General features: G+C 44.5%; 1 protein-coding gene across 1 annotated transcript; it reads left to right on the top strand.

Moving 5' to 3' along the window:
• The first annotated feature begins 577 nt into the window (after positions 1-577).
• IRX6 (iroquois homeobox 6) lies at positions 578-15,662 on the top strand. Its single transcript, XM_053400113.1, has 7 exons — positions 578-665; positions 2,485-2,742; positions 4,325-4,440; positions 7,448-7,755; positions 9,049-9,675; positions 13,353-13,470; positions 14,906-15,662. Exons 1-6 carry the CDS (start codon positions 621-623, stop codon positions 13,463-13,465), a joined length of 1,467 nt encoding a protein of 488 aa, XP_053256088.1. The 5' UTR covers positions 578-620; the 3' UTR covers positions 13,466-13,470; positions 14,906-15,662.
• Positions 15,663-15,990: the final 328 nt, after the last annotated feature.

Below are 15,990 nucleotides of genomic sequence, written 5' to 3' on the forward strand. Positions count from 1 at the left end.
GAACAGAAAAACAATGCACAAGCGAACTCTTCCACGGCTTGCCAGCTTTGACGTTTCCTTCCCACCCACCCACTCCGGGCACCCCTCCACCACCACCATCATCACCAATTTCTTTCCAACATCCTCCTCTCCGCTCCCCCCCCCGCCTCTCCAACAAAACTCGTCCTCTGTTGAGCTGTTCTCCCCCTCCATAGATTCTATCTATCTATCCATCCATCTATAAATGATCTATATCTATATTTATAGCCCTCCCTCTCTTTCCAAGAAGCACCAGGATGAGGAGGGGGCGGGCGGGGAGCTCCGGCGGAGGCTGCGAGCCTCTTTTCCGCAGATGCCCGCTTGCAATCATTTATAATTCACGTGTGTAGAGAGGGCGGGCGGGGCGCGGGGGGGGGAGTGTTGCGAAGAGAAGAAATAAAAAATAATCCATCGCAATCCTGCTCGTAATTGATCGTCATCAAGAGGCAGCGTGGGGATGGGGGTGTGAAAAGGTGGGTCGGGAGGGAAGGAGGGGGAGGACTCAGTGGCGAAGGATTTGGGGAGGGGGGGAGAAAGGGGGGGTCACCCAAACCTCCGTTCAAAAAAAGAAAACCCACCCCAAACAAAACTGGAAAGCAACGATGTCTTTTTCACAGCTTGGATATCCTTACAACACGTCTTCTCAGGTAAGTCCAAACACCCACCACCACTTTTTTTTTTTTTTTTTACTGTGGGGGGAGAACCGGGTCTGTGGCGTGGCGTGCAATGTCAGGTATCTTTTCAAAGCCTCCTTTGCATTTATCTAGTTTTAATCATTTTTGTTTGTTTGTTTCAAATGAATATCTGGAGGAGATGCTGCGTCGCCCCCTCCCACCTTCCTTTGATCTGTGTGATGGGTGTCTGCGTGCGCGTGTTTGAATGAATGGGAAATATGGTGAACCAGCATACTGCTCGTACCCAAGTTTACTCAGGAGTAAGACAGGTTGTTTGCAATGGGACTCAATCCCAAAGAAAGATGCAGAGGATCGCAACAAGAATTTGTTTCCTCATGACTACCTGTTCAGTTTTAAGTGGTGGCAAGTTTAGGCGGAAGAGGGGGGGGTGTTCCTGAAGTTCAGTTGATCTGCAAATCTCTTATTGATTTTCCACTGAAGGCGATCCGTGTATGTGTTGTTTGGGTACAGGTATTTATAGGACTGGCACAGTTTGGGTGTGCTCCCCCTCCTCTCAGATCCAATAAATATTGACATACGGTTCTTTGAGTGAGAAAATAACTTGGAAATAAAGTTTTGCCAAGGCGACCAAAGCTGTTCTAAGATACTGACTTGGAAGATACTGACTTGGAAGGAAAGTCCAATCGATTCCAATGGAACTTATTGACTCGTCGCAGTTTTCTCACGCGAAGAGGCATTCCTACACATACCTGACTGAGAAGTCAGTCCCGTTTTGGAAAGGGGCGATTGTTACTGAGCCCACACGCTTTCTAGTCCAATTTAGATTTGGATTTCGGATTCTGCTTATTCCGGTGTAATCCACGAGAGTCAGTCCCCCCCCAATTATTTGTTTTCTTTTTACCTGAGGGGTAGGCGGGGGTAGAGACCTGGGAGGGCGAGGTGTGTATGTGAGAGAAAGAATAACAGCGTATGCAGCCAATTAATTCAGTGTCATTTACTCTATTGTGTCATACGGTGTAATGCAAATTGCAAAAGTATACTATGACTTGATCTAGAATTCAGGAACCTACCTTACAGCGAGTCAGACCATCGGTCCATCCAGTTCAGTATTGTCTACACTGACTGGCAGCCGTTCTCCAGGCTTTCAGGTGGGGGTGTATCTCCCAGGCTTATCTTATATATACTTTAAAGAGAGAAAAAATCGGTCTTTTAATTGACTGGTATCCGCTGCTCTCTCATGGGAGCAACCATTCTGCTTCCCCTTGCTTTCCAAGCCTTCCTGCCTGACTTCGGTCCCAGGTGCCTCATCCCCGCCGACTTCGTGCCTCTGCGGATGAAGCTGGAAGCCTCCCATAGTGTTACACCTGCCCAGCCTCCCCTCCCCGCTACCTGCATCCCCCCCCATATAATTTAAGAGAAGGTGGTATCTTTTAAGAGTCTCATCCGGCTTGCCACGATGGTACCTTCCCCCTCTCTCCCTTTCCATTAAGATTTCCAAGCCACTCGGAACAGGAATTCTAAGCAAAACATTACATTCGCTTTAGGGGCTTCCTTTGCTGTAAATTGGGGTTGGTTTAGGAGACTCTGTACTTCTGGCGTCCCGCTTTGGAGAGCCTCCTCCGGACCCCTGGATCTCCACAGCCCCATTGACCGGCTGGATCCTACTCGATCCTACACCGTCCGTTTCTTCAGGGCTAACAAGGGTTTCTCCCCCAGCACCCACCCGCTGCAAATGTGCTTTGCAATTAACGTGAAATTGTTTCTCGACTTTCTTTCTTGCGTTTTTATAATTATTTCTCTCTCTCTCTTTCCCTTTCTCTCTGAACTCCAGTTTTTCGTCTCAGCCACCTCTAGTACCACTTGCTGTGACTCAGGGACCCGATCCGTCTCCGATGTGTCCTCGGGATCTTCTTCCCAAACGGCCACCCTCTGCTGCCCCTCTTACGAGAACAGGCTGTTGGCCGGCTCCAGGACGGACCTCAATGCGGCGCTGGGGATGTACGGCTCGCCCTACGCAGCTGCGGCTGGCCAAAGTTACGCCAATTACCTCCCGTACGGAGCGGATCCGTCCACACTGTACACCACGCTGGTGAGTGAAGCGAAGGCACAGGCCTTCCGCTCCCCTATGACTTTCGCGCTACAATTTGGTTACTAAGAGGAAAAGGGGGCGCTAGTCCCTGTTGACCTGGTAATGCACCTAATCGTATTGGCAATTTTGCAGCTGGGCGGAGGGGAATCAGAATGCGATGATTACATTACAAGGCGATGATGTTTACTCGGAAGTAAAACCCTGCGCTGTTTCTTGATGTTTGGTTCCCTTCTGAGTCTCTTTCCTAGCGTACAATTCTTACTAGGAAATTATAAAGCCCCACTAAGATCCGTGCTACTTACTTCCGAGTAGACATATTGGGATTTGGGGAGGTCCGTGTAGACCTGTTGGGTATTGAGAAACCTTAGGCACTCCAAGGTAGGAGTAGGCCCGCCCCACTGAACACAACTGGGTCATAGGTTTGGGATCTTTTCCGCAGGGCTCGGGGATATGCATAATTTTATTCTGAGCAAACATGCATAGACTTGAGCCGCCGGACAGCGGTCCCTGTCCACACTCACCTGGAAGAGCGCGCGGGGAATTTAACTGGGATCTGTACAAAACCAAAGCGGCGTGGAAAGGAGGACTTGCGGTTGTGCACAGATTCGGGTCCCCAAATTCTACAAGAGCAATTCTTATACTCGAAGCAGAAACCTCTCCTCCACTTGCCATCGATGATTTGCGACTGCAAGCTCATTGAAGGCAGGGACCTATTGATGTCAAGATAATGTAAAAATAAAATAAAATAAAGAGCTCCATCCCTGTACCTCCTTCATCATACACAAAAGGGTCTCTGCCCCGAGGTGGCTTGCAGTTATTACACTGATCCGGAGAGGAGACCAAAAAGAGGGAGACTAAAAAAGAGGGAGACAATTCTATTGTCATCTCAGAAGTAATTCCTTGTGAGTCCAATGGAGCGTACACATTGGCAAATGTCATTATAATTACACCATAAGGTCGTTTTCTAAAACTAGCATCCTTCAGAAACTTAATATTTATGATAAGTTCATTAAAAAAACCTATCCCCCTTTTCTAGCCGATCCACCCATCCTTGACTTCCAAGCGAAACAAAATTTAGGAATTTTTAGTTAAAAAGCAGCAAGGTGGGACAGCTCTGCGTTAAAGTTGGTAGGATTTAGCAATGCAGCTCCCTGTTTATTTGAAAACAGGTCCCATTTGTTCAACGGCAATTGCTGCTCAGTAAATGTGTTTTAGGACTGCAGTTTCAGGATCGCACCATGGAGGTGAAAACCCAACATGGGAATTGTGTATGCGTATAGTCAACCCTGGCCTCAACGCAAAGGGGAAGAAATAGCAACTTCGGGAATCGTCCCCAAATAGTTCTGTACTCAGCTGGGGCTTACTCCCATGAAAGCCTGAACAGCCTAAACGCTCTCATTAGTCCAAAAGGTACTTAATCCGGATTAAGGAATCCAGAGTAGCGGGTCCGATTTCACACAGTCATTGCTATTGGTTAGTTGGGGCATCTCGGCCCGGAGTAGGGTGGACTGGAAAGAAAAGAAAAAGCACGCGGGATCTCCCTTCGTACTCAGCCTTAAAACACTTTTAATGCGTTTTCTAGAACTCCCAGTACGACATCAAGGACGGCTCCTCCGCTTTGCACGCGGGGATTGCACAGCCCACGGCCGCCGCCTACTACACCTACGAGCATTCCTTTGGGCAGTACCAATACGACAGGTAACAAGCGCTTTGATCAGCCGAGCGGGAGCTCTTTAGATCTGCCCGCGACTGTTGGGAGCTACAGCAGCGGCAAACCTCCGACATTCTCCCTCCCCCGCCCTAACAATTGACTCGTCTCTCTGTGTGTTAATCCCGGGCGATCTGGGGAGCAGCCATCAGGAATAGCACCAGTGGCGGAGCGTGGGTTGTCAGCACCCGGGGGAAAGCAAGTAATTTGCGCCCCCTAACCCGTGGATTTGCGCCCCCTAACCCGTGGATCTGCGCCCCCTAACCCTAACCCCCAGATGTTGCGGCCGGTGCGGCCGGCCCCCCCTGCACCCCCCACGCTACACCACTGAATAGCACGACTCCATTCGAAGGTTTGCTTTTGCAGTGGCGCCCGGAATGCTAGGCGTGCTTTGCAAAGGGCAAAGGAGCCCCTTCCAATGCCTTTCAAGCGACTCCTCTGTACCTGATACTGAGTGGGATACTGAGTGGGATCCATCTAGCTCAGCGTTCCTCACAATGACACATAGCCGCTCTCCTGGATTTCAAACAAGGAACCTTCTCACACGGCCAGAGTTGACTCTGGGGCCTTCTGCATACATTGCAGAGGGTGGTGATCCTATGGCTATTCATTTACTGTCTGCATTTATATAGCTGTCCCGTAACAGAACTTTTGTAAGGGGCTCCCACAGCAATAAAATAATAGGCTAACATTAATATACAGTATAAAACAATAAAAACTAGAGCAAATCAACTGAGGGAGAAACTCTGGGAATCATAGCTCTGTGAGGGGAATAGACGTCTCCTCCTAACAACCCCTCAGCTTCTACAGTTCCCAGAATTCTTTGGGGGAAGCCATGACTTTTCAAAGTGGGATCTTAATACTTTAAATGTACGTGTGAATGTGGCCTGTCTAGAGTGAAAGGCAACAGCTCTCCAGGAGATAGAAGCCCTTCTTGAGGATGCCTGAGACTAATCTGGGACTGTCTCCATGCAAAGCTTGTCCTTCTTTTGTCACTGACCTTTGTAAGCTAGTTACTCTGCTGTCAGTACAACCTTTCATCTGGCCTAGCAATATATACATGCAAAAGAGGGCAGGCCAGCACCAAGACCTGTATTTTTTCATAATGATCACTGTTATAATTATTAAGCAATATAGCATTGGGGTTTGCCTAAATCTTTTTATTTGGTTCAGGCCAATGGCATTCTGTTCTCACAGTGGCCAACCAGATGCCTGTGGGAAACAGTCAAGCAGGACCTGAGCAGGAGACCACTCTCCCTCCTGTGGTTTCCAGCAGTGGGTATTCAGATGCATTACTGCCTCCGACTGTGGAGGCAAAACACAGCCATTCTGGCTTGTAGCCATTGGTATCCTCCATAAATTCATCTTTCATAGCCATCAAAAATCCTCTTTCATAGCCATCCAAGTTGGTGCCCATCACTGCCTCCTGGGGCGATTCCATAGTTTAACTAGGTGCTATGTGGAGAATTTATTCACTATGTGAAGTAATTATTTTTATCTGTGATGAATCTTCCAGCATTGTTCTAGTGTTATGAGACAGGGAGGAAAACTTTTCTCTACCCACTTTCTCCATGTCATGCATAATTTTATAAAACTGCAACCCAGATGAGGATCCTGCAATCCTCCAGATGTTGTTGGATCCCAACTTCCATCATCCAGTGTGGCCAGTGATTAGGGATGATGATGATGATGATAAATATATTATTTATACCCTGCTCATCTGGCTGGGTTTCCCCAGCCACTCTGGGCAGCTTCCAACCGAATATAAAAAACAATACAGCATCAAACATTAAAAACTTCCCTAAATGGGGCCGCCTTCAGTTGTCTTTTAACAATGGGAGCTGGAGTCCAACAACATATGGGGGATGCACAATTCCCCATAATTTCCCTACTTTCTGCTGGTAGACCTCTTCTGTCTTAAACTTCCCACAGCACTGAGAAGCCACAATGAGGAAAAGTATGGCCTGCAGCTTTTCTGTTTGTTATATAGCTTTTGGGTGATTGGTTGAAGTCCTATATTCACTTACAAGAGAGTAAGCCCCATTGAACTTAGAGGGATTTACCTCTGAGTAAATAGGTACCACTCCAGCAGGAAGGTAAATGGCATTTTCATGAGCTGCTCTGGTTCGCCAGAATGACCTGGAAGCTGTACGCCGGCTCCCTCGGCCAATAAAGCGAGATGAGCGCTGCAACCCCAGAGTCAGCCACAACTGGACCTAATGGCCAAGGGTCCCTTTACCTTTAAACGTGCATAAGATGGCATTGCCAATAGGGCTCTGAAGAGGAAGTAGTTTCTATCTCACACTATCCTGTACTTTTCTTTTTTAAATACATAAATAGAAGAAAGTACTCACCACCTGCAAGATGCAAATGACTAGAATATTCAATTAAAATATATTTGAGTAACATTTCTCATTCTTGCCATCTTTTAGACCTGATGATAGCAAAAGGTGTAGAAATGCAATCCTTTGCAGGCATGCTCAGAAGTCCTATTGAGTTTAGTAGAACATGCTCCCCTGTAAGGGTGTATAGAATTCTATCTAAACACTCTTATTGGGGAGTAAGCTCCATTGTATTCAGTGGATCAAACTTGTGAGTAAATTTGCCTAGAATCACCAACAAATGACCTCCACAATTGGAGACATTATGCTGTTAGTTGCTGGAAACTGCAGGGAGGAAGATGCTCTTGTGCTCAGGTCTTGTTTGTGGGTATCCCGTAGGAATCTGGTTGGCATTGTGAGAACAGGATGCTGGACTAGATGGGCCACTAGTCTCATCCAGCAGGTGTGTCTTATGTTCTTAAGCCTATGAATGGGCTGTAGTTATCTTCTCATTGGCCAATGCCTCTATAGATATGGAAATTATTTCCCAGTTACACAGAAGTTGTGTTCATTTTGACACTGTTCCAATTGGTGGTTCCATTCTGCCTGAAAAGTAGCATATGCACCTCCATACTGGCTCAGAAAATCATGCTCAGCATGTCTATCTCTCTCCCAGATATGGAACAGTGGATTTTAGCAGCTCAGCCAGACGCAAGAATGCCACCCGAGAGACCACTAGCACTTTGAAGACGTGGCTGTATGAGCACCGGAAAAACCCCTACCCTACCAAAGGAGAGAAGATCATGCTGGCCATCATCACCAAGATGACCCTCACTCAGGTCTCTACCTGGTTTGCCAATGCTCGGAGAAGGCTCAAGAAAGAGAATAAGATGACCTGGTCTCCAAAAAACAAAGCAGGAGAAGAGAGGCGAGAGGATGGGAGAAGGAATGGTGAAGACTGTGGCAGTGAAAATGAAAGCAAAGGTAGGCTTGGAAATGGACTTGCTGGATGCCTCTTGATCTAATCTACTTTACAGAGTGGTTGTGAAGATATAATGGATTCTTTGGAAGAAAATATAAAATACTGTAAAGTAATTATTATATTGTATTTCCTGGAGCCATCTGGTTGACCACTGTGGAGTGCATGGGGCTGGTCTTGATAGACCGGGGTGGAGAACTTTTGGGCCTCCAGATGTTGCTGGTCTGCAGAATCCATCAACCCCAGATGGCAGGATCAAGACTGATGGGAGTTGTAGTCCAGCAACATATTGAGGGACACAGATATTCTCCAACTCTGAGATACTGTAGATCTTTGATCTGATCTCTCAAGGCTCCTCTTATGTTCAGTTTTTGATGCCCTGCTGGATCACACCAAATGTCTATCAAGTGGTCTACCAGATGCCTCCAGTAAGCCCATAGTGCCCTACCTGTGCTCAGTGGTGTACGGTCTCTGCTTTGAATACAGAATCCAGCCATCACAATGAATGGCCGTTGGTAGAACTGTATTATTATTTTTCATAAACCATCTTAAAAGCTATCTAAGGTAATGGCCAACACCACATCTCTGTAGCAGGAAGTGCCATAAATTTGATTATATGTAGTGTGACTAAATACACACAAACACACACACACACACACACACACAGAGAGAGAGAGAGAGAGAGAGAGAGAGAGAGAGAATTTTGTCTAATGTCTAATTCAATATCGGATATGAAGGGAATGCCTTATTTGCTTCTTGTCCTTGGTATTTAGCTGAATGTGAAAGTACTAAACTATCACTGTCTGTAAATGAGAAGTGCAAAGTTCTGATCTCCTTGCATTTTGGCATGGTAGTTCAGGGCTGGCTGGCCCAATACATTTTGCCGCTTGAGGCAAAACTAGTCAATTGTGCCCCCCTGCCACTTCTCCTCTTCCCTTCCCCCACCGCTACCGCCTCCTCCTCCTTTTCCACCTGAGGTGATTGGAGGTGGCATAGAAAAGCCCTGGCATGCTGAAGCTGGTGGTGGAGAAAAAAGGCCAGAGTGGAGAAGGCAGTGCTAGTGGTGGCCCCATTCTTCTCAAGTGGCAGCCATGAGTGAAAAACTCAAGGGGCAATAAGTGGTCATCTTCTTGGGATCCCGGATCCACCACCCCTACCAGTTGCCCCAGCCGGCCACCTGAGGTGACTACCTCATTGAGGCTAGTGTGTGGCCTGGCCTTGCAGTTACTCAACCTTCTTGTGGGTTGTTGTTGTTTACACATATCCTTTCTGCCCCTGCTTTTCGTTCCAAAATACAGATCCCAAAAGATGCAAAGAAGAAAAGGAATTGCAGTTGAGCGATCTGGAGGACTTGGACGAGGAGGAGGCTGAAATCAAGCTGGAGGCTGAGCCGAAGCATCCACACCAAGAAGTCCCTGGTGTGGGCAGCACCTTGGCCGAGACAGAAAAAAACAACTGCAACCTTAGCCTGCCCAGCCACTTTCAGGCCTTCCCCTGTGCCAAAGCTGACTTGGCACTTACGGGGGACTTCCTTGGCCACAAGGGAGGAGCCACCTTGGTGGGTGGCCTTGGAAATCATGGCCAACCCTACGAAGCCCCTGAGAAGCCCAGGATCTGGTCTTTAGCTCACACAGCAGGGGCCAATGTGATTGTGGGACCCATGAGCCATCCTGCTCAAAGGACAGAGAGCCCTGACTGTTTGGTGCTAAGGGGAAGGCCCCCTGGGGCTGTGGGACAATGCGGTGAGGAGAGGCCCCTGGGCAGCCTTGTGAGAACACAGTCTATTCATGACAAGGCCTTGGAAGAGCTGGCTCAACCGACCAAGATCTTTAAGAATTCGACCTTCAACCTGCAGTCCATCTCTTTAAACTATGCTTCCTATCCCATGCTGGGCGAGACCTGTCAGTATTCAGCAGGAACTGAAGGTAGCCAGCTTCTTGAGATTCCCCCCTTTCTTTCCATATCCAGAAGCACTGCTTGATTTTAGTGAACGGAAGTTTATGTGGTGTGAAAAGCTCTGCCATGGTTTTCTAGGTCCAGGACCACATAATGCACAGCCATTTTTCATGTAGTTACTGGATGAATCCATCTGTTTCTCAAAGAACTTCTGGGAAGTAATGATCTTTCCATGTAGTAGAGTGTAGTAGAGTGTCACAACATGACAAGGAAAAGCCAATGTGCAATAAGTTCACCACTTATTTTAAAATACGTTAGTGGCAAAAATCAAATGTATGTCCAGCAAGAGAACAATATGGTGAAGCTGCTAAGTATCATATAGTTAGGTTTTGACTGAATGGTGAAAATGGACCTCTGTACATGCTCAGAGCCATGTCCTCACTGGTGATCCAACCTACAGGTACAGGGGGAAATAGCCCCTTTCCTTGAAAAGATTCAGATTTGATCTGAAATGATTTTTTGTGGGGTGGGGGAGGTAGAAATTTCAATCTGGAATCTTCAACATAAGCCTTAAAACCTGAAGGATTCTTTGTATGTCTTGCTGATTAAAGTTAGCACAGCAAGGTTCAGCATTTGATTAGTTCATTCAATAAATCATAATAGAATTGTAGAGTTGGAAGGAACCCTGAGGGTCATCTAGTCCAACCCTCTGCCCACAGCTGTCCCAGGGTGGCCTTGAACCACTAACTTTCTGGTTAATAGCTGGACCCATTGTGCCACCCACTGTTGTGTGGTAACCAAGGCTCAACCCTTCAGATGAATTCCAATTTCTATCAGCCCCAGCCAATGTGTCCAGTGGTCCCTGAAGATGGGAGTTGTAGTCCAACAACATATGGAGGGCAAAACATTGGCTGCATTAATGCAACCACATTTTGAATGTTACTCCCCACCCCTCACTCCCACCCTATGTTTGCTTCCCTGGGAGTATGGCTTACTGAACACACTGGAACTTATTTCTGAGTCAACTTCTGAAACTAGAATGTGAGGATCTCAGGTTGAATTAAGTGCCACCAAGGGTCAAAATAAGCTGTCAGAAAACTGTCCTTCCTTTTAATATTTTTTTAGAGGTTGTTGTGTGTTTCTTCTGTGCTATGTATTGCTGTGGTGTTGCTGAAGTGCACCATTTGACTTCATGGAGACCTTCACCATCATAAGCGCATACAGGAATGCAGCATAATAATAATAATAATAATAATAATAATAATAATAATAATAATACTCCACCCATCTGGCTGGGTTTCCCCAGCCACTCTGAGCGGTTTACAGCATATATAAAAACATAATAAAACATCAAACATTAAAATCCTACCAATACAGGGCTGCCTTCAGATGTCTTCTAAAAATTGTGTCCTTCTTTATCTCCTTGACATCTGAAGGGAGAGCATTCCACAGGAAGGGTGCCACTGACAAGCAGGGCCTTCTGGTTCCCTGTAACTTTGCTTCTCATAGTGAGGGAGCTGCCAGAAGACCCTCAGAGGAGGACCTCAGTGTCTGGGCAGAACAATGGAGGTGGAGATGCTGCTTCAGGTATACTGGGCCAAGGCCATTTAGGGCTTTGAGGGTTAGCACCAACACTTTGAATTGTCCATCTAGCTCACTATTGTCTACACTGACAGTTTTCCAGGGTTTCAGACCAGGGTCTCTCCCAGCCCTGCTTGGAAATGTCAAGGATTGAACCTGGGACCTTCTGGTTGCTCTACCACTGAGCTACAGCCCTCACTCTGTGCAAATGAATACTTCTGACAGACAAATGAGAGGTGTTAGCAAAGCAAAGCAAGCTTCAGGAACACACTTATAAATAAGCAAACAGAACCTACAATAAAATCTTGCAATGCATCCTGAGCTCTTACCAGTAGAGCTTCTGTTCAGGTTTCTTGCCAGCCATCCCTTCCTCTAGATACCATAAGTTGTAAAGGGGCTGAAGCAAGAACCTTTTCTTCTGCAATTTGTTTTCTTTTCCAACTGACGCTCTACATTCTGTAGGTACGAATCATGTTCAGTCTTTGTAAGGCTATATTATGGAGCTTTTGTCCATTTTTTAAAAAAAATTTTTAAAAAATGTGTTGGTTTTTTTTTGTATTTTTGAAAAACTTCAGGTTTCCCCAAATAGGTGATCATAGACACTCCTGCCTAACTTTTTGCATTATTTCAGTTGGGACTTAGCACTCGTTCATTACTGTAGTGATTATCCCTTTCCCCTTCTGAAATTCGTAGCATGGACATTCCTATAAGGACAGTGTTATGCTGAAACTTAGAGAGTTTCCTTAAATCTTGAACTGCACGTATGGAAATGACAAACAAGGAATGGGTTTTTTTTCTTGCAGTGTTCCCTGAATTGTTACAGAGACATTTTACGGTATTAGATGATGGACCAAGTTATGGCTGGAAATACTGGCAAATATTGGAGAGACATGTCATTGTTATATCAAATTACAGAATTGCAGTATTGGAAGGGACCTACAAGGGCCATATAGCCAAACCCTGTGCAATGCAGGTATCACAGCTAAAGAATCCCTGAGAGATGGCCACCCACCCTGTATTTTAAAACCTCTTTACGGAGAGTCCACTACCATCTGTGGTAATCTGTTCCACCGTAGAACAGCTCTTACCATCAGAAAGTTCTTCCTACGGTTTAGGTAGAGTCTCCTTTCCTGTAATTCAGATCCATTGGTTTGGGTCCTACCTTCTGGAGCAACAGAAGACAATCTTGCTCTATCTTCCACGTGAAAGTGAATTTACCATTTCTTCTGCCACTGCAGCTCTGATAATATCATCTGATTATCTCTGATGGCTGCATCTCTCAGTTGACAGAGCTGGGATGATACAATCTCATACAGTGTAGAGATGCAGCAAAATCTGCCACACACACCTGGCATGGAGGCCAATGAGAAGAAAACCAGGCCAGAACAGGGACTCATTCAGAGGCACAGAGGGCAACCTCTGTGAATGGGCTCACAGGAATCTTTATTTCAGATTGTTTCTCTTTTGCAATGCAACGGGAGTTTAATTTTGGGGATGGAAAGAAATAAGGCAGGGATGGGGAGCTTGTGGTCCTCCATATGTTGCTGGATTATAACCCTTCATGTGGCTTGGACTGATGTGGGTTGGAGTCCCAAAACATTTGGAATGCCACAGGTTCTGAAACGAAGATCTGACAAGGGGGGGAAATGGATAAGTTGCATTCAAATATCTCAGTGCTGGAGTTCTGACACCTGCTTAAGAAAGGTGATGGTGGGGCAGAGGCTGCAGTTTTCACCAGCTTCACTGCAGTTCCCCATGCCCACCAAGAATATAATTGCTCTGGAGGGTTGGGAGAACCAACTGGAGCAGCAGGAGGTCCCTTAGCACAGGGATGAAGTACCAATTTCCCTCCAAATATTGTTGGACTCAAACTCCCATTTGCATCAGCCAGCATGGCAAATGGTGAGAGATGATGGAAGTCCCAAAATTCCAGGCTCCTGTTTTGTGCAGAAATGCCTCCACTAGACCATTTGGATCCAGCATATTGATTATGGAGTCATTTGCAGTCAAAATCTGGGAATGTTGTAGAGAGTGGGGAAAGTTGTCCACTGACTCTGATCAAATATGGTGTGTTGTTTTTTTAATTAAAAAAACCCCAAACAAACATTTTCTTTTGTTAAAACAGGGTTTGGGAGAAACATGAGAGGTACTCAAGGTTCCCTAGACCTAAGCGAAGTCTGTCTCAGTCAGCATAAAGACAAACTGAGAACAGCTTTCAGGCCAGTGCTGAAGAGGTGAGAAAGGTGAGTGCCGGAAGAGTTTATACTGTAAGCTGTGATTGCTGAGAAATGCCTCAGTTTAGGATTTCCACCTTCCCCAAAGGTACCTTATCTGTAATTCATTGAGACATAGAAAGTTGCCTTAAACTGAGCCAGACCACTGATCCACATAGCTCAGTATTGTCTACACTGACTGACTGCAGCTCTCAAGGGTTTCAGACAGGGGTCTCTCTCAGCCCTACCAGGAGATGCTGGGGATTGAACCTGGGGTCTTCCCTAAAAATAAAAAACCCAGATGGACTCAGAAGAGTGGCAGCTAGTCTGTTAGGCATATAGGAAACTGCCTAGTACTTCAGTTCAAAGATATACTCTATCATCTATCTATCATCTCTATCATCTATCTATCTATCTATCATCTATCTATCTATCTATCTATCTATCTATCTATCTATCTATCATCTATCTATCTATCTATCTATCTATCATCTATCTATCTATCTATCTATCATCTATCTATCTATCTATCTATCTATCATCATCTATCTATCTATCTATCATCATTATTATCTATCTATCATCTATCTATCTATCAATCATCTATCTATCTATCATCTATCTATCTATCACCTATCATCTATCTATCTATCTATCATCTATCATCTATCTATCATCATTATTATTATCTATCTATCATCTATCTATCTATCTATCTATCTATCTATCTATCTATCATCTATCATCTATCTATCTATCTATCACCTATCTATCTATCATCTATCATCTATCTATCTATCTATCTATCATCTATCTATCATCATTATTATTATCTATCTATCATCTATCATCTATCTATCTATCTATCTATCTATCTATCTATCATCTATCATCTATCTATCTATCTATCATCTATCTATCTATATCTATCTATCTATCTATCATCTATCTAATCTATCTATCTATCATCTATCTATCTATCTATCTATCATCTATCTATTATCTATCATCTATCTATCTATCTATCTATCTATCTATCTATCTATCTATCTATCTATCATCTATCATCTATCATCTATCTATCTATCTATCTATCATCTATCTATCTATCTATCTATCTATCATCTATCTATCTATCTATCATCTATCTATCTATCTATCATCTATCATCTATCTATCTTTCTATCATCTATCATCTATCATCTATCTATCTATCTATCTATCTTTCTATCATCTATCATCTATCATCTATCTATCTATCTATCATCTATCATCTATCTATCTTTCTATCATCTATCATCTATCCATCCACCTATTCCTTGGATAGAAAACTCTATTATCTGATTCCAATTTTGTGCTTTTATGTTGGTGTAACCTGCCCTGGGTAGTTCAGAAATTTAATTAATATGAAGAATATTTTTCACTCAATGCTAGGTGATGTGCTGATCTCTTTTCTCTTTCTCAGGCTCATGAAATCCAGCATGCTGGTGAAACATCTCAAGAAGATTTGGAACTTGCAGGCTTTCAGAAGGAACACCCGTCATTCCCAATGCAAATTCCCTTTCTCCCTTTCTCTCTGTGCGTATGTATGTGTGTTTCTTCTCCCTCTCTCTTTCTCTCCACACCCTCCAAAGCATGAACTGCAGCTACAGCTTCTCATGGTAATGGAAGAGAAGAGATGATATTATATATGCACAACTTTCAAGGGACACCAGAGGAAGTCCAACCAGGAAAGCAGCTGTAGGGTCTTGTCTGTGCTACATTATATGAACACATCCCACACACTGAATTTTGCCACCAGATATATAATTGGACTAGTAATGTCTAGTAAGTTTCAAAAAAAGTTTCAAAAAATGCATCCTGATTTTTGGGGAGGCTTTGGCTTCTGTAATAGACCTACATTGTCTTCTGTGAGAGGCAAGCTGTCAACATGGTTGCTGAGAGATCGTTCAATCTTCCTCTGTTCCTCAAAAATCTATGTGGGATATCGGAGTTCTTCTTTCTTCCTCCATCCTTTCAAAAACAAACAAAAATGACACTTTTAAAAACCCCTTTGTCTTTTTTATTTTTTAAATAAGAGGTATTTGTCAGCCATGTTGTCATGTACTCTGAAGGGGATTCTTTGGTAGTGCAAAATGCAAGTCTGTTATTTTCTGTCCTTGTACAAAGATATCACAGGAAAGTATTTTTTAAAGTCTCTAATTAAAAACCAAACAAATGAATGTTGTCAAAACAGAAGTGTGACCTTGAAAAGGCCGTGTGTGTGCGTGTGTGAGAGAGCAATACCAAGCTGTCATGCACTTTATTTATTTCTCATCTATTTATTTATTGCACTTCTCAACCACCCTTCATCCAAATAAACCCCAGGGCAATTTGCAAACAGATCAATAAAATGCAGATAAAAATATAAACTATCAATTCTGGTGCAGAATGTGGCAGCTAGGTTGTTTGTGGCAGCAAACTACCACCAGAATAAAGCAGCCAACTAGCAAAATTTGTACCAGTTACCAATCTGCTGCTGGTGTTGGTACTAACATAAAAATCCCTATA

Source organism: Podarcis raffonei, chromosome 8 (assembly GCF_027172205.1).
Source record: "Podarcis raffonei isolate rPodRaf1 chromosome 8, rPodRaf1.pri, whole genome shotgun sequence".
In the NCBI taxonomy this organism is placed as follows: domain Eukaryota; kingdom Metazoa; phylum Chordata; class Lepidosauria; order Squamata; family Lacertidae; genus Podarcis; species Podarcis raffonei.

Excerpts from the sequence above, each read along its gene's own strand:
- IRX6 (XM_053400113.1), top strand. The coding sequence starts at position 621 with ATGTCTTTTTCACAGCTTGGATATCCTTACAACACGTCTTCTCAG. Across the intron at positions 666-2,484 it reads CTTACAACACGTCTTCTCAG|TTTTTCGTCTCAGCCACCTC; the intron begins GTAAGTCCAAAC and ends TCTGAACTCCAG. Across the intron at positions 2,743-4,324 it reads CCACACTGTACACCACGCTG|AACTCCCAGTACGACATCAA; the intron begins GTGAGTGAAGCG and ends TGCGTTTTCTAG.